The 19,077-nt window shown below is 40.4% G+C and overlaps 1 protein-coding gene across 5 annotated transcripts in view; it reads right to left on the bottom strand.

Annotated features, from left to right (window-relative positions):
* Window positions 1–19,077, bottom strand: part of BTRC (beta-transducin repeat containing E3 ubiquitin protein ligase) — a 204,126-nt gene that overhangs the window by 6,976 nt on the left and 178,073 nt on the right. For all 5 annotated transcript variants that reach the window (XM_053584718.1, XM_053584721.1, XM_053584720.1 and 2 more), the window contains 8 exons: window positions 15,661–15,757; window positions 15,131–15,268; window positions 14,224–14,342; window positions 11,729–11,978; window positions 10,686–10,804; window positions 8,633–8,743; window positions 6,744–6,822; window positions 383–575 (listed from right to left, as the gene is read on the bottom strand). In XM_053584718.1, coding sequence (XP_053440693.1) covers window positions 414–575; window positions 6,744–6,822; window positions 8,633–8,743; window positions 10,686–10,804; window positions 11,729–11,978; window positions 14,224–14,342; window positions 15,131–15,268; window positions 15,661–15,757 — 1,075 coding nt within the window. In that variant the 3' untranslated portion in view covers window positions 383–413. The remainder of the gene's footprint in view (window positions 1–382; window positions 576–6,743; window positions 6,823–8,632; window positions 8,744–10,685; window positions 10,805–11,728; window positions 11,979–14,223; window positions 14,343–15,130; window positions 15,269–15,660; window positions 15,758–19,077) is intronic.

Below are 19,077 nucleotides of genomic sequence, written 5' to 3'. Positions count from 1 at the left end.
TATGAGCCACCACACCTGGACTCTATTACAGGTATTTTTTGATCTGTACAAAATCATAGGCTTTTGGGTCATTAAAGTACTTTGTTTTCAAACTGATTTAAATCTCTCTATTTTCATAGATACTTAGGGCAGAAATGATTAGTTCTACCATACAAGAAGGATTCCAGAATCATCTAGAAATGAGGCTGGCTAACTTGGTGAAAGGTACCATCCACTGTGACAGTTCCAGCTCTGTCTTACGTTGTCTGGTTCCTCTAGTTCCTCTGCTTTACAGGACTTGGTGAGACAAAGGGCATGAGAAAGCTCCATGAATTTAGCAACAGCTTACTGCCAGTATTCCATCTCCTACGCACAGTGTTATGTATATAACTCTTTTCCATACCTGGGCAAGTATGAGGTCAGTGTATGGTTATTTATCTGGAGATATAGGTGTATGTTCGGGAAGGGGAGCGGGGAGGTTCTGCTTGTGCAGCTGGATCATTTAGGAAGTCCCAGATGAGAATTGTGTCATCATGTGAACTACTGACAATCTGGAATTCATCAAACTGGAGTCGGAAAACTCTTCCGGAATGCTCCTAAAGAAGCAGAAACAAAAAGGGTAAGAATTTGAACTACTCAAAATCAAAAAGGACATAAATTCAGCAACATGTCAAAAGGTGTCTATGGAAAGGCTATACTGTTAATTTTTTCCTATCATTTAGCAGTTTCAAAAATATAGAGAGAAAACTTATTTTGGTCAAAGGTAGGATGAAAAAGCAACTGTAAACAATGAAATATTATTTGGCCAAAACACATTAAATAGCATGCTAGATTTTCTCTGACAATGCCCTTCGGCTTAGGCTGGATGAAAGCATTCTTTAGATACCTCCCTGGCCTTCTTTTTTCTCTGCGTCTTTAAGTTCCTTATACGAGCAGAGGCCAAGGATTCATAAGCAATAAGTGTGCTGATAAATATATACCAAGGAAATTCTCCCAATTTATAAAACCATTGGTGGATTTTCATGGCATAAAAACTCTTAAGACAGTCAGTTTCAAGCTACCCATGTATGTATGGTCAACCAGCATATAAAATTCATGAGTATCTAACAGTTGGCTCTCATAAGAGAGTATCAGTCTGTTCTAGCACACCACTGGCAATAACCACCACCTGCATCAAGATGTAGAATGTTTCCAATATCCTGGAAAGTAATCTCATAATACGTACTAGTCAATATTACCTTTACTCCAATGTTACATGTTTTTTTCCCCACTTTGTCACCCTTGGGAGAGCGAGTGTCATGGTGTCACAGCTCACAGCAACCTCAAACTCTTGGGCTCAAGTGATCCTCTTGCCTCAGCCTCCCAAGTAGGCACCTCCCAGGTGCCCGCCATAACGCCCAGCTATTTTTATAGAGATGAGATCTCTCTCTCTTGCTTGGGCTGGTCTGGAACTCTTCAGCTCAGGCAATCTACCTGCCACAACCTCCCAGAGTTTTAGGATTATAGGTGTGTGAGCCACGGTGCCCAGCGAATGTTACCATTATTAATCCAATTATTGTGTTCTTAAATTTCACATAAATACATTTGTACAGTATGTATTCTTTTGTTCCTGGCTTCTTTTAACAAAAATTATAAGATTCCTTTCCAGGGATGGGTAGAGAGGAATCATTTCTTTTTTTTTCTTTTTGGAGACAGAGTCTGACTTGGTTGCCCTTGTAGAGTGCTGTGACATCATAGCTCACAGCAACCTCAAACTCTTTTTTTTTTTTTTTGTAGAGACAGAGTCTCACTGTACCGCTCTTGGGTAGAGTGCCCTGGTGTCACACGGCTCACAGCAACCTCTAACTCTTGGGCTTACGCGATTCTCTTGCCTCAGCCTCCCGAGCAGCTGGGACTACAGGCACCTGCCACAACGCTATTTTTTTTTTTGTTGTTGTTGCAGTTTGGCCGGGGCTGGGTTTGAACCCACCACCCTTGGCATATGGGGCCGGCGCCTTACTCACTGAGCCACAGGCGCCGCCCAGCAACCTCAAACTCTTGGGCTCAAGCGATTCTCTTGCCTCAGCCTCCCAAGTAGCTGGGACTACATGTGCCCGCCACAACGCCCGGCTATTTTTAGAGATGGGTCTCGCTCTAGCTCAGGCTGGTCTTGAACTCCTAAACTTATATGATCCACGCACCTTAACCTCCCAAATTCTGGGATTATAGGCCTGAGCCACTGCACCTGGCCCAAAGACACTTTTTTTTTTTTTTTTAATTAATTTTTTTTTTTTTTATTGTTGGGGATACAATAAGCCAGGTTACACTGATTGCAATTGTTAGGTAAAGTCCCTCTTGCAATCATGTCTTGCCCCCATAAAGTATGACACACACCAAGGCCCAAAGACACTTTTAAGACGATGAAGACGGCGGCACCTGTGGCTCAAGGAGTAGGGCGCCGGTTCCATATGCCAGAGGTGGAGGGTTCAAACCCAGCCCCGGCCAAAAAAAAAAAAAAAAAAAAAAAGACGATGAAGAAACAAGTTATGGACTGGGAGAAAATAGCTGCAAATCACAAATCCAATAAAGGATTTATAATACAGAGTATGTATAAAACTCTCAACTCAAAAAAAAAAATAAATAAAAACCACTCAAGTACAAATGGGCAAAACATTTGAACAAACCCTTCATCAAAGTATATACAAATGGCAACCACATTAACAGATGCTCAACATGATTATTATCATTATTATTTTGAGACAGTCTCATCTTGTTGCCCCCGGTAGAGAGCTGTGGCGTCATCGCTCACAGCAATCTGACTCCTGGGCTCAAGTGCTATTTTTGCCTCAGCCTCCTGAATAGCTGGGATTATAGGTGTACACCACAAACCCTGACTATTTACAGTGGTGGGGTCTAGCTCTAGCTCAGACTGGTCTCAAACTCATGAGCTCAGGCAATCTGCCTGTCTTGGCCTCCCAGAGTGCTGGGATTACAGGCATGAGCCACTGTGCATGGTCCTCAGATGCTCAACATTATTAATCGTTAGGGATATACAAATTAAAACCACAATGAAATTCTACTCTTGATACCATACTTATTAGAATACATCAAACTGAAAAGACTATGCTTAGTATTGGTGAGGATACGGCATAACTGGAACTCTCATACACTATTTACTGTAATGTAAAATGGTACAACCACTTTGGAAAACAGTCTGGGAGTTTCTAAAAATATTAAACATATGCTCACCATAAAACCTAGTCATCTTGCTCCTAGGTATTCACCCTGGAGAAATAAAAGCATAGGCTCATCCTGAGACTTGCATGTAAATGTTTATAGAAATTGTATGTGGAGGGAGGTGCCTGTGGCTTAGTCGGTAAGGCGCCGGCCCCATATACTGAGGGCGGCGAGTTCAAACCCGGCCCCGGCTGAACTGCAACCAAAAAATAGCCGGGCGTTGTGGCGGGCACCTGTAGTCCCAGCTACTAGGGAGGCTGAGGCAGGAGAATCACTTAAGCCCAGGAGTTGGAGGTTGCTATGAGTTGTGTGATGCCATGGCACTCTACCGAGGGCCATAAAGTGAGACTCTGTCTCTACAAAAAAAAAAAAGAAATTGTATGTGGAATAGCCAAAAAATGTTTTAACAACCCAAATGTTCATCAACTGGTAAATGGATGAATAAATTGTGGTGTAACCATACAATGGAATATTACTTGGCTTGGCGCCTGTAGCTTAGTGATTAGGGCGCTGGCCACATATACCCAGGCAGGTGGGTTCAAACCTGGCCCAGGCCTGCTAAACAACAATGACAATTGCAAAAAAAAAAAAAAAAAAAAAAATAGCCAGGTGTTGTAGTGGGTACCTGTAGTCCCAGCTACTTGGGAGGCTGAGGCAAGAGAATCACTGAAGTCCAAGAGTTACAGGTGGCTGTGAGCTGTGATGCCATAGCACTCTACTAAGGGTGACATAGTGAGACTGTCTCAAACAAAACAAAAAATAATGGAATACTAGAATCAACAACAGGGGTGAATCTCAAAATAATTATACTTAATGAAAAAAGACAGGCAAAAAGGTACATAATGTATGTTTCCATTTTTATAAAACTGTAGAAAATAAAATAGAGCAATGTTGATAGATAGCAATTCCATAGTCACCTGAAGATTGGGCAGGATGGATGGGAAAGGAAGGAAGAATTATTATAGGGCATGAGGATATCTTTAATATCTGCGGTTTCACTAGGATATACGTGTGTCAAAATTAGTAACTTTGTACACTTTCAATATGTCCAATTATACCTCAATAAATCCATTTTCAGAAACTCAATAAAGTCACAGGATTTGATGTATAATTTGTAAAAAATAAGCACACAAAAATGTGTTCAACATAATTAGCTACAACAGAAATGCAAATTAAAATTACAATGAGATATTGCTATATACCCACTCAAATGCCAGTAATTTTTAAAAATATTGACAATACCGGTGGTGCCTGTGGCTCAGTGGGTAGGGCACCAGCCCCATATAATGAGGGTGGTGGGTTTGAACCTGGTCCCGGCCAAACTGCAACAAAAAATAGTCAGGCGTTGTGGTGGGCGCCTGTAGTCCCAGTTACTCAGGAGGCTGAGGCAAGAGAACTGCCTAAGCCCAGGAATTGGAGGTTGCTGTGAGCTGTGACGCCACAGCACCCTACTGAGGGCGAAAAAGTGAGACTCTGACTAAAAAAAAAAAACCAAAAAAAAAAAAAAAAATATATATATATATATAGAGAGAGAGAGAGCTGACAGGGACGTGCAAAAATGGAACTCTTATACATTGTCAGTGAAAATGCATAATGTTTTACATTTGCAGAATCCCATAATGCCACTTTGGGAAATACCTTGGTAGTTTCATTCATTCATTCAGAGACAGAGCCTCATTCTGTAGTTTGTTTTATTTATTTAATAAATTTATTTAGAGACCGTCTCACTCTATAATTTCATTTCATTCATTTATCCGTTCATTGACAGAATCTCACTCTGTTGCCTCAGGCTAGATAGAGTGCCTTGCCATCAGCCTAGCTCACAGCAGCCTCAAACTCATGAGTTCAAGTGATTTTCCTGCCTCAGGCTCCCAAGTAGCTGGGACTACAGGTGCCCACCACAGCACCCAGCTTATTTTTAATAGAGATGGGGGTCTCACTCTTGCTCAGGCTAGTTTGGAACTTGAGCTCATGAGCTCAAGCTATCTTCCTGCCTCAGCCTCCCAAAGTGCTAGGATTATAGATGCAGGCCACACACCCAGCCAGTCATTTCTTTTATTTTTATTTTTTATGAGACAGAGTCTCACTTTATCACCATGGTGTCATAGCTCACAGCGAACTCAAACTCTTAGGCTCAAGTGATCCTCTTGCCTCAGCCTCCCGAGTAGCTGGGACTACAGGTGCCCGCCATAACGCCCAGCTATTTTTTGGTTGCGGTTCAGGGGTTTGAACCCGCCACCCTCTTTATATGGGGCCAGCGCCTTACCAACTGAGCCACAGGCGCCGCCCCACCTGAGCTATTTTTTGGAAACAGGGTCTCGAACTCCTGAGCTCAAGTGATCCACCTGCCTCAGCTTCCCAGAGGGTTAGGATTATAGACATGAGCCACTAAGCCAGGTCCCAGTAGTTTCTTTTAAATTTAAATGTATACTTAGGGCGGTCCCTGTGGCTCAGTGGGTAGGGCGCCAGCCCAATATACCGAGGGTGGCCCCAGTATATTGCAACCCAGCCCCAGCCAATTGCAACAAAAAAATAGCCGGGTGTTGTGGCGGGCGCCTGTAGTCCCAGCTACTTGGGAGGCTGAGGCAGGAGAATCGCCTAAGCCCAGGAGAAGAAGGCTGCTGTGAGCAGTGTGATGTCACAGCACTCTACCCAGGGGGATAAAGTGAGACTCTGTCTCTACGGAGAAAAAAAAAAAAAAAGAAAGAAAATTTAATTGTATACTTATCATAGGATCCAGAAATCACATTCCTAGATATCCACCCAAGAGAAATGAAAACAATATGCACATAGAGGCTGGGCACGGTGAATCTATTCACAACCCCCTTGGCAAGACCAGGGGGTTCATGCAAATTCCCAGAGTACTTTTTGAAGGCACAGGTGTACAGGTCCTTAGATTTTGGACAGGTTCCAACGCGAACGATTATATTCTCATTCCTTAGACCCCCTGCTGTTTCTGGTAGATACTGAATTCTTATTCACTTCCCATACTAAACTGTTGTGTAGGGTTGCTGTGCAGCTGTTAAACAGCTGCCACATTCCTCTCCACACATAGCCTCTAAAGCACCATTGGATAAAAGGCATTATGTAAACATATTTTATTGTCAAGTATTTGTTGCTTTTTCACTTAGTAGAAGGTTTTTTGGGGAAAAAAAAAATTGTTTTTTTTTTTTTTTTTTTGAGACAGAGCCTCAAGCTGTCGCCCTGGGTAGAGTACCGTGGCATCACAGCTCACAGCAACCTCCAACTCCTGGACTCAAGCGAGTCTCCTGTCTCCACCTCCCAAGTAGCTGGGACTACAGGCTCCTGCCACAATGCTCGGCTATTTTTTGGTTGCAGCCATCATTGTTGTTTGGTGGGCCCAGGCTGGATTTGAACCTGCCAGCTCAGGTTTATGTGGCTGGCGCCTTAGCCGCTTGAGCCACAGGCGCCGAGGTGGGTTTTTGAAGTTTTACCTATTAAATCCAAATCTGTATTCCACAGCACATAAACATTTAATTTCTTCCCATACCTACTCTACAACTTCCTCTGAGCAATAAGGCTCTTACCACAAGGGTCCGTAGACAGAGTGTCCCTGCAGGAGCACGAGGGTCCAAAGCAGCCACAAGATCCCATACTTTAATTTTCCTAAAGATCAAAAAGGGGACAAAAATCTCAGGTAAGTGCAAAATTAAGAGAACACGGGAAAACGGCAAAAAACCATGCCAATAAATAAGGATGGTGAATATAGTTTATATGATAAATCCAGCTCACAAGGAATGTATATAGACTTTTTTGTTTTGGACTTGGTTCTTGCATTCATTCTTGGGTAGAGGTTATTGGTCTTAACAGGGGAAAATGTACATGCTTAATCTAAAAATGAGAAACAGGTTAGCTTTAATGAAACTAAAGATAATGGTAAAGTTGTACCATACTTTTGGGTCAAGAGGAGCTCATTAGAACTCTTAATTACAAGAGAGTACTTATACCTAGAAATCTATAACATTGAGGCATCCTTTTCCTGGTCAGTTCTAAGAATGGCCTAAGTCACATGTACCGGGGTCTGAGGTCCATTCAAGAGCACTGGAGTTTATATAAGCAAACCCACATATTTTGATTTAAGGAAGAAAATCCTAGCCATTTCAAAATAAATTATAGGCTGGGCTCAGTGGCTCATGCCTGTAATCCTAGCATCTGGGAAGCTGAAGTGAATTGCCTGAGCTAAGGAATTCAAGACAAGCCTGAGCCAAGAGAGACCCTGTCTACAAAAAAGACAAAAACAAGCCAGGTGTGGTGGCATATATCTGTAGTCCCAGCTACTTGGGAGGCTGAGGCAAGAGGATTGTTCAAGCCCAAGAGTTTGAGAACATGCTGTGAGCTATGACAATGCCATAGCACTCTACTCAGGGCAATAAAGTGAGACCGTCTTAAAAAATCCAAAAATTTACAGTCGCCTAATGTATACTGCAGACAAATCCTAAGAAAGGTGGGTACAGATCGAAGACAAGGCAATGAGAAAATACAGTCCTGACCTAACTGGAACATGTCATCACACCCTGAACAATTTTCTAAGGGCATGACAAGGATGGCTGACTCAACTAGGAAGTGAGTTGGCTACACTTCCTGCTGCTTGAGTTGGCTTAATGTATTAATATAGTTAGCTCATAAACTAAGATAATGTTGTAAGGAGTTTCTGGTATTTATTAATGAAAAGCTGCCAGTATTTGAACTCTAGCTGTCCATGCCTCACCTCCCAAATAAGGTACTCTGACAAGAAGAAATGATGAAGAGTCCTTCATAAGTGAATATACTTTTTGTGTATATTTATTCTGTGCTTTGCATTGTTGGACGTGGAATCTATTCACAACATGAATGGACTCCATAATCACTAAAATTAGAAGAAAAATCCAGATGACTGAATTCATTCTAAATGAAACAGGAGAAGTGATGACAAGAGAACTATATTTTTAGAAATTACTCAAAGAAATCAAAATTCAAGACCCTACCACACTAAGCTCCCCAAATACTGCCCTTGAGTGTTTCTGTTTTGTTAACAAGTTACCATTTTACAAGCATATCCTATTATACTGGGTTTGTCTGATTCTTTGTTTTACAGGGCAAAACAGACATATAATCAAATAACAAAATATTAATGAAAATCATATGCAAATATGTACAATAGAATGGTTGAGAAGAATATTTCAAACAGAGTAAAGAAAGGAGAATTAGATTAGAGAGAGAAATATTGTATCAGATACTTTCTATAAAATCTAAAAGCTTTTAGAGACAAGGACAAGTTATGTTTAACATCACAAACCAGGAAGAGTAAAGACATGGATATTTACAGCCCTGACTAGAGCATTATAAAAGCTATGTACAAACATTTGTACCCTCTTAATGTTTTGAAACTTAAAAAAAAATGATGCGGATATTTTTTAAACTTTGTTAGCAAACTCACCCATCATAAGCCCCACTGACTATCCTCTTGTTATCAAATCGAATACAACGAACCAATTCCTCATGGCCTTCTAACACTCGCAAACATGCACCACATTCTATGTCCCATAATCTGGAAGAGAAAATTGAGTCAAGTGAATTTTCATGTATTCTTTTCAAAGCCTGGAATTGTATAATGATATACTTCATATATCTTTTAAAAATCCACAAAAGTAAAATCAATCACCACCCATACAAAAATGTATTGCTCTCAATGTAATTTATTTCCTTTCTGCCATGTAACTCAGTAGAAAAATGTATGGTTTAATTCAAATGTAGTATGCATTTTCAAAGCATGATGCTTTGTATCAGTAATTTTCTTTCTTTTTTTTTTTTTTTTGTAGAGACAGAGTCTCACTTTATGGCCCTCGGTAGAGTGCCGTGGCCTCACACAGCTCACAGCAACCTCCAACTCCTGGGCTTAAGCGATTCTCTTGCCTCAGCCTCCCGAGTAGCTGGGACTACAGGCGCCCGCCACAACGCCCGGCTATTTTTTGGTTGCAGTTTGGCCGGGGCTGGGTTTGAACCCGCCACCCTCGGCATATGGGGCCGGCGCCTTACTGACTGAGCCACAGGCGCTGCCCTGTATCAGTAATTTTCAACTGGTGTACTGTGGCACACTGGGATGCTGAGAGGATCTTAGGTCTGCCATGAAAATTTTCAGAGATCATTAAATTATTTTTGAAAGAAGTTCAAAGCACATAAGTATATTCATTTTTATACTTTTATTTTTTTGGTGACCAACATAATTTAAATGTGACACGGAAGCTTAACTAGAAATTCAAGTGTACCATGAGATAAAAAGGTTGAAAAACACTGCTTTATATAATTCTGTAACCAGGTTCTCCCAGACATAAAAAAGATGAATTCAATGCACACAGTTGCCTGAGAAGGAAACAACAAAGCCAAGAAAGCAATGCTTTCCGAAATCACCACTCTAAGTGAGATCCAGAACATCCACGATTCCTGTTCTCACAAAGCATCTCTTGCTCTGCCACTGAGACACTTGCTTTCATCCACTGTCCAGGGAAGTCTTTTTCATAACAGAAATACAAAGTCAGTTCTCAAAAACTTTTGTGTACTAATTTAAAAAACTCTATGCTTTTAGGTCACATCCAGGTGAATATTAGGAATGAAAATTTCCTCAGACAAAACAGCAGTTCTGTCATTTTTTTTAATGGCCTCTTCATCCTTTTAGTACTTCAATGAAGGAAGGGAGACGATGGATGGATAAAACTTCCAAATTGTAATCATATCTGTGTCATTCATATTTGTGAAGGAAAAACAGCAAAAAAGACTTCAATTGTGGATTCTTCATAATTTCAAAGACAGGTTACTCTCTGGCCGATTAGATAATGTAAGACAAAGCTGCAAAATTTCTAGTAGGGAAACAAATCTTTTTCCTTTTTTAAAAAACAATGGCAAAGAGAAGTTGCCTTTAGCTATGTATTAGCACTCTTTTTTTTTTTAGAGACAGAGTTTTACTTTATCACCCTCAATAGAGTGCTGTAGCGTCACAGCTCACAACAACCTCCAACTCCTGGGCTTAGGCGATTCTCTTGCTTCAGCCTCCCGAGTAGCTGGGACTATAGGTGCCCACCACAATGCCCGGCTATTTGCTGCAGTTTGTCTGGGGGCAGGTTTGACAACCTCGGTATATGGGGCTGGTGCCCTACCCACTGAGTCACAAGCACTTTGAAACTGTAGACAGGAGAAATTAAAAGGGCCTTCAACTTCCATCTACTTGTCCTTCTTGCCCACTTCCTCATATAAGCAGAACCTCTGAAACAGGTCTAGCTGGTGATAAAACTATAAAAGGAAGAAAACACATCAGCAAAAGGCTTTGTTGTACTATCTCTCTGCTTGGGGCAAACTTTTGACCTGTAAGAAGCTACAGAAAGGAAGAGCAGATGATTAGAAACATAACATAGTTGAACGCTAGTATGTTCTGTGCAACAAATAACGAATGGGAGGATAATAACCATCCTTTCTGGGAAAGGGCACCTGCTGCTCACCTGATAGTGTTGTCAGAAGAGCCACTCACTACAAGCCTGTCTCTGTACTGCAAACAGGCAATGCCTCGTTTGTGTCCATTTAAGGTCCTTACAAATTCACAAGTACTTGTGTTCCATACCTGAAATAGATAACAGCATGGAGGAATTAATTAGGTGCTTTTACTGGGAAAAAAATCTATGGCATCTGATGATCTGATGATCTTAGGGAAGCAGAATATAGGACTAAACCATTAGCACGAAGTCAACGTCTCAAACAAAAGACGTGAATTTTAATTCATAATAATATAGTGTTCATTTGTAAGGTGGCTCCTATCATATGAGAATTCCTCAAATTGATTCACTTTTATGGGGTTTGTCTGTTCTTTTGGATATATGTTCTTGAACCTAAATTTACTCCTGCTCTTCCCATACTCACCATTATTTGTAGGAATAAAATACCTAGCCAAAATTATTGCATAACTTGTATCACTTATTACCTTTTTAACACTCAGACTTGTCTCTGAATTAAAAACTGTGTTATTCTATGGTGATGTTTAAATATGAAATTGTGGCCAAGAGTGGAGGCTCACGCCTGTAATCCCAGCACTTGGGAGGCTGAGGCAGGTGGATTGCCTGAGCTCACAGGTTTGAGACCAGCCTGAGCCAGATTGAGACCTCGTCTCTTAAAAAAAAAAAAAAAAAAAAAGCCATGGGGGTGCTGGTCGCTCAGTGGGTAGGGCGCCAACCACATACACCAAGGCTGGCAGGTTAAAACCCAGCCTGGGCCAACTAAAACAACAATGACATCTACAACCACAAAAAAAAAAAAAATAAAAATAGCTGGGCGTTGTGGCAGGAGCCTATAGTCCCAGCTCCTTGGGAGGTTAAGGCAAGAGAATGGCTTGAGCCCAGGAGTTTGAGGTTGCTATGAACTATGACACCATAGCACTCTACCAAGGATGACAAAGTGAGACTCTGTCTCCAAAAAAAAAAAAAAAATGAAACTGCCCTTTATCAAATCTTCACATGAATTCCTCTATTCTTACTGAAAAATGCCTTATTACCTTTATAGTTCTATCCCCAGATGCAGAAACGATGTACTTGTCATCAAAGTCTACAACATTGACAGCAGCTCGGTGTCCAACCAGTACCCTCCGAAGAGTAATATCTGTTGGGGAGGCCATATCCCACACAGCAATGGAACGATCTTTGGAGCAGGTCACCATCATGCCATTATTGAAACGCAAGTGCAGAACTGCTTCACAGTGGTGAATCAATGTATTCAGCATTTCACCTGTATTTACATCCCACACTCTGGAAGGGATATCTGAGATTTAGATGGTACTCAAGCTACAATTTCTTACCCATATTTGACCATCATGCTCCCCACCACTGCCCATATTTTCATGGGAAGTCTTACAACTCATTTCTTCTTTTGCAGCATAGAAGTTGAGCTAAGGTAGAAAGTACTGATAGACCACGGGGAAGGAGCAGGGGAGAGGAGGCTGTACTGGAAGAGTAGGAGAAGGAGAAGAGATGCTGAAAGTGTGAAATCCTTAACACACACCACGGGAGTTAGGAGTATGGAGTGTAGGGATGAGGTTGCTGCCATTATCACCTAATAATTTGGCCCAGACATGAAGGTTATAAAACTTTCGACATTTAATTGATACCATTAACAAGATATAGTACCCATTCCATCAACAACCCTCAGGAACCAGAATTGACATAGGCCAAGATATTTCTGCCAAACACATAGTGGTGTGGATTTGAGTTGCTTACTCTGCATCTTAGGTTTCATTACACAGGTCAAGGGCCAAGATTACCTAGACTTGTAAGTCTAAGTCCCCATTTCTGTGCCTTTAAGGGTTAAGGGTCAAGAGTAGCCCTCCCACTATAAATGTGGGCTTCATAGCAGAGTGTAGGACCCTTGGATAACTTGAGAATCTTATGTAATGATATATTTCCATTGATTACTCTATTTTTGTGTGTTTACTTTGGATTTTAAAATATTTCATTTCCTCTTCTAAGTTTATCCCATTTTGAGAAAATCATTTCCCCCCCATATCCTACATAAATGATGTTAGCATCCACACTGTTTCAGGTTCCTAGGCACTCCACAAGCACCAATAAATATTAAAATGTCCATAACTCTTAAGGACTGAGTTTGCTATTTTCAAGTCATAAGACAAAAAATACAAACAACCTTTTTTATTCACAGAGAATAACCTGGAATTGGTAAACATTTACTTCAGAGAATCTAACAATGTAGCTAACTGATTTTTTTTATTTTTATTTTTTGAAAAAGTTACTTTTGATGCATTATGTTTGCTAAACCTTTTAGCTTAAGGCAAAATTCCTAACAGAAGTTTCCAGCAGTGCTTCTGGTACGTAGAACTCAAGCTACCCTAGACTCCAATAGTTTAATAGCTGTGTCATCAAATCACTGATGTTTCTAGAAATTGAGGGCCCCTCCCTGAGTGAAGATCATAATTAAAAACTGCAGGAATGGCAGAGGAGGGGCAGGCAAAGAGAGCACTGCTCACCTGTACACATTTTATTTTATTATTTTTCAGACAGAGTCTCACTATGTCGGCCCCCATAGAGTGCAGTGGTGTCACAGCTCACAGCAATCTGAAAGTCTTGGGCATAAGCAATTCTCTTGTCTCAGCCTCCCAAGTAGCTAGGACTACAAGCGCCTGCTACAATGCTCGGCTATTTTTGTTGTTGTTGCAATTGTTGTTTTTAGCTGGCCTGGGCTGGGATAGAACCCACCAGCCTCTATGTATGTGGCCAGTGCCCTACGCACTGAGCTTTGGGCGCCACCCTGTACACATTTTAAAGGAGATACTATAGGCTTGTGCCATAGTTACAACCAGCTGAAAAGAAAGCTTCATTGTACTCATGTCATTGCCTTGTGAGGCGGTTTTTATAAGGAATGCATCGTTTACCATAAAGATAAGGAAAGTTTCTATAATGGATGATTCTCCAAATTGAAATAGAATGTATAGTTTCTTAAATGCACAAAAATATAAACTTACTTCTGTCTTGGCACCCATAGCTCAGTGGTTAGGGCCCTGGCCACATACACCGGGGCTGGGGGGTTCAAACCTGGCCCAGGCCTGCTAAACAAGAATGACAACTACAACAAAAATATAGCTGGGTGTTATTGGGGGGGGGACGCCTGTAGTCCCAGTTACTTGGGAGGCTGAGGCAAGAGAACTGCTTAAGCCCAGGAATTTGAGTTTGCCGTGAACTGTGACATCAGAGCACTCTACCGAGGGTGACATAATGAGACTCTGTCTCCCAAAAAACAAAAAACCAAGTCTATCTATCTATAAAAACTTACTTCAATCATTCCTAAATCAAGTTTTCTAGTTCTAGACTGACATAAATGATGGGGGGTTTGGAGGGTGGCTGATGGTTTATTCCTTTTTAGCTTCAGAACTGTGTATAAATATACATGCATATGTATGTATGTATATGTATATATACTATGACAAAGAACAGAGTAAAGCTGATGTTTCAGAGTTCAAAAGAGTGTTTTGAAATTTTCTACCTGACTGTGGAATCCGATGATCCAGTTATGATCACCCTTTCGTCATACTGGAGACATAGGACAGAACCTGTGTGTCCTGTGAGAATTCGCTTGCATTCCAATGTGCTTTTATCCCATATCTAGGATGGCAAACAAGATTCTTTTGATCATTGTGATAATGGAGTGCTGTAGAGACTTGTTAGCCTTATTATGTGTTTTTTTTTTAATTTTTTTTTTTATTGTTAAATCATAGCTGTGTACATTAGTGCAATCGCCTATACCCATTCTAAGATGTACCATAGGGCGGCGCCTGTGGCTCAGCGGGTAGGGTGCCAGTCCCAAATGCCGGAGGTGGTGGGTTCAAACCCAGCCCCGGCCAAAAAAAAAAGATGTACCATAGATGTGGCCCCACCCATTACTCTCCCTCCACCAAAACCTCCCCCCTCCCTTCCCCTTCCTTGGCCCTTTCCCCATAGTCTTGTGCTATAGTTGGGTTATAGTCTTTATGTGAAAGATATAATTTAGCTTCATAGTAGGGCTCAGTACTTATTATGTGTTTGATTCCCCCAAAATAATCACAGCCCAGAATAGTGCAGAGTGCATTCTTTTCTGTAAGTATAGCTAAGTACATATATATATATATATATATGTGGCCTCAGTACTAATGCAAACTTTATCCTTTTCATTAAGGGACAGGGGTAGCTATAATTATGTGAGGGCCAAAAAAGTAATAAGCCCATTCAGTGCACTTCAAGAAGAGAACTCCTCTGGGGGAAATGGATGTCTGTCCTTTAGGCAATTATTTTGGCCTTCACACTGAAAACAATTTAAAATTTTCACTTAATTTATAGAAAGAGTGCTTATAGTTTACATTTTAGATTGCATAGTAAGTGTGGTAGCTACCCTCCCACAACTGCAGAGACCTTACCTTGATTGTGTTGTCTCGAAGGCCGCTTACTATTTTCTGATCATCATACTGTAAACAGTAAACTCCTTTGCTTGTTTCACTTCGGCAGTGGATTCTTTGTAAACTATGTCTTCCACATCTCCAATTAGATTCTATTGTCTAAGAAGAAGGAATGGTAGAGAGGCAGTAATTAGGAAAGGACCCAAACTCTTATTTGACTTCAATAGCAACTTCAACACCATTCAATGCCTCACTGTATTGGAAATATAGAACTTAAGGCAAGGTAAAATTATGGCTTTACAAAGCTACTATCTAAATTTATAAACGTTTTTCCATTTGCAAGATAATTAAAAATTTATATTGTAGACTTCTCCTGCATACAACTCAATGACATAAATAATAAATTCCACTCATCCTACTCACTTGTAAAGAGATTTTTAACCCACATCAATAAACCTTAATGGGTTTGCCCTAATAATACTATGACTAAAGAACAATGATAATTAATTCTCGACCATTTGGCAAATGCCCCCAAATACATAGATACTTACCTCAATGTCTTGTATAATTTTAGGATAAAGTGCTCTATAAAAAGAGTTGGGAGGAGCATTCCCATCAGGAGGCTTGTTTTTGAATAAATACTGTCCCCTAAAAAACAAATGTTCTCCAATGAAAATTGTAATATTATATATTTACAAGGAGCTTTACATTTCCTCAAATATTTTCTTTTCTTTTTTTTTTTCTGAGACAAAGAGTCTTACTTTGTCACCCTTGGTAGAGTGCTGTGGCATTAGCATCATAACTCACAGCAACCTCACTTTTGCTCAGGCTGGTCTCGAACTCTGGAGCTCAAGCAATCTACTCGCCTCAGCCTCCCAGAATGCTAGGATTACAGGTGTGAGCAACCACGCCTGGCTCATTAAATATTTTCAGCTACCATTCCATATAATCTCCATAATTTTAGGAGTCCCAGGTCAAGCAGTAATTCTCTGAGCTTGAATAACTCTACCAACATTGATTTGCTTTGGGTAAAACATGATTATTTCTAACATCAGAATATCAGACCTTTAGAAATATCAACCGACAAATGTAATCAGAATTAATTTCCTCTCTTGTCTATTAAGACTTCTGTATAGATTCACCGGCCTCATTTTTTGAAACTTTTCTTAGTAATGGTAACTATTATTTTTGAAGTAGCACATGCCCCAGTGTCATTTGTTTCACTGAGAACATGTTTGTCAGTAGAGCCTGGTGTTGTGGGCAGCAGCAAATACTCTGTCATGGAGATCACATTTTCTTTGTCTTTACTTGTGTTGGATAAGGTTGCTCAGTCACCGAGGCTGTTGGTGATCAGTGCAGCTATGATTTGAAAGGAGCAATTCAGTTCATTTCAACAGAAAACAAAGGGATCACAGGAGTGTCCAGCAGCAGGGAGGGAAGAAGATGAAAAGAAATACCTAAGAGCACTGTGCTGTCAAGTCTAAGTCATGAAATTGACTTTCACAGGTGTGTTCCTGGCTATGTATACACACATATGCATTTTACTACCTTTCCTGATTCCAGTGAGCAACATTTGTTAGCATCTCCTTCCTTCTGACAGCACATCTCTGGAATACTCATATCCCAAGCTAGATCTTTGTTACCAAAAAAAATCAGTAAATGGCAATCACTTCCTGCTGGGTAAAAAATTTAATTCCTCATCCTGAAGTTAAGAACCCACCAAACACGGTGTGGAAGCTAGTAAACCCCACTATGGGTGTACTAACTGCTGTTCTCACTGGCATAGTGCCTTGCAAAGTGGAGATAAGCAGAAATGCCTCTGAGTGTAATCCTGGCACCAGAGAAATCACGTTTTCTCTGGGCCAGTCATCCACTCCTCCCGCTATAGCTCCATTACAATATAATTAATTGTTTAATGTCTCCAGGAGTGCTTTTCCCTGCCCTCGCTCTATTATATACCTTGAAAATTAGGTGAGGAAATTTCCTATCAGGAAGATTTTGACCCTAATGGAGAAGCAAAAATAATAGTTTTTAGAAAATGGCCTAATGAAACATAATACACCAGCATAAAGAAAAGGGCAAACAAGATACATTATAAAATAACTCAGGATTAAAGGTACACTTCTCTGAACAATCTTATTCTATAAGCCCTTTGCAGGCAAATAATAGATTTTGAATGCAAAGATTGTAGGGTTGACTCCTGAGCCCATGCTCTTATTTTATTTTTCTCAATGCCCACCATTCCCAAGATACTTGTTTTCCTTTTAATCTCTAGCAATTGTATACAGGGACTCTGAGATATTCTGCATATGCAATGATACTACCGCTATTTCCTAAGGAAAGAGAACTCATATTAAATTTTTATCTTGTTTTCTACATCACTGTATTTGTCATGCCTTGTTAAAATATCAGTATTTCTAGGCCAGGCATGGTGGCTCATGCCTTTAATCTTAGCACAGTGAGAGGCTGAAGGTGGATTGCCTTGAGCATAACAGCTCAAGACCAGCCTGAGCAAGAGCAAGACACTGGCGCCTGTAGTCCCAGCTAATTGGGAGGCTGAGCAAGAGGATCCCTGTGCCGAAGAGCTTGAGGTTGCTGTGAGCTGTGATGCCATAGTACTCTACTGAAGGCAGCAAAGTGAAACTCTGTCTCAAAAACAAAACAAACAAAAAAACCCCCCAAACAACTACGACAGCAAAAAACTGGATTTCTTTAAATCAAAGGTGCTAAAAAAAAAAAAAGAATGGATAGTTGTTGAAAACTGGATTCTCAGTCTCTACCATTTTCTTTTTGTTTGGTGTGAAACATAGTCTCACTTGGTCACCCTGGGTAGAGTGCAGTGGCATCACAGTTCACAGAAACCTCAAACTCTTGGGCTCAAGTGATTCTCTTGCTTCAGCCTCCCAAGTAGCTGGGATTACAGGTATGCACCACTACATCCAGCAATTTTTCTGTTTTAGTAGAGACAGGGTTTTGCTTTTGCTCAATATGGTCTTGAACTCCTGAGCTCAAGCAATCCACCTGCCTTGGCCTCCCAGAGTGCTAGAATTACAGGCATGAGCCACTGTTCCCATCCTCTATCTATGTTTTAAGTTAAAACCATTCACGATGGAAACTCATTGACAACAGGGACCACTGCTATGTGAAATGCCTGGTAACAGTAAGACTGTGAGTACATGATAAATGTTAAATATTAAATTTAGAATGTTATCACAAAATATGATCTGCTGATTAAGATTAAAAGCCAATGGACTTTCCCAAGTGTTCTTTTATTATAAGTGTTACCATTATTGAGCAGAAAGAGCATTTCTCAGAATTAGTCAAGAAAGAAAATAATGAAGTTCACATCCTAGACTGTCAATTCCATCTAGACATAAAAAATAACAGCAAAGTGGAAGTTAAATCTTAGATGTTCAAAGATTTATTAGAATACTATATTAAGTTATTTTTGGTTACAAGAAATGGAAAGAACTTTCAAAGATAGTAAACGGGAACTTGAAAGAAAAACTGATCACAAATTAATTTTTGTAATAAAAGTGAGCACAACTGACACAAGAAGAAAAGTAACAGGTAAAAATAGAAAAAGCAAGAAAGTCAGGGGAATACTGGAAGAGGTCTACATGGAATGGACAACCAACAGGGACAGAATATTCTGTGAATATTTTGTGATACTTTGTAAATAAAGCTACAATTTCCCATTTTCCCTGTGTATGGTGACTTTTGGGACACCCTGTATTTTCACGGGGGATATCAAGTTAAGAGGACACATGTGGCCAATGACAAGGGAATACAGTCAGCACTTTGAAGAATACTCAAAAGAACAGGAATGAATTTATTTGGAAGAGAGTTTGTTTTCATCTTTCTGAGGAGAAGAGAAGTATTCCCCAACTGCCCTAAAATTTTCCCAGGCAGTTATTTGTTGTTATTTCAAAGGCTGGTCCTGGCACTCATAGCAAAATGATGTACTC

This window comes from Nycticebus coucang, chromosome 3 (assembly GCF_027406575.1).
Source record: "Nycticebus coucang isolate mNycCou1 chromosome 3, mNycCou1.pri, whole genome shotgun sequence".
Lineage (NCBI taxonomy): Eukaryota > Metazoa > Chordata > Mammalia > Primates > Lorisidae > Nycticebus > Nycticebus coucang.
Note: the sequence above shows the minus strand (reverse complement) of the source record. Positions and strands in the feature narration are given on the sequence as shown.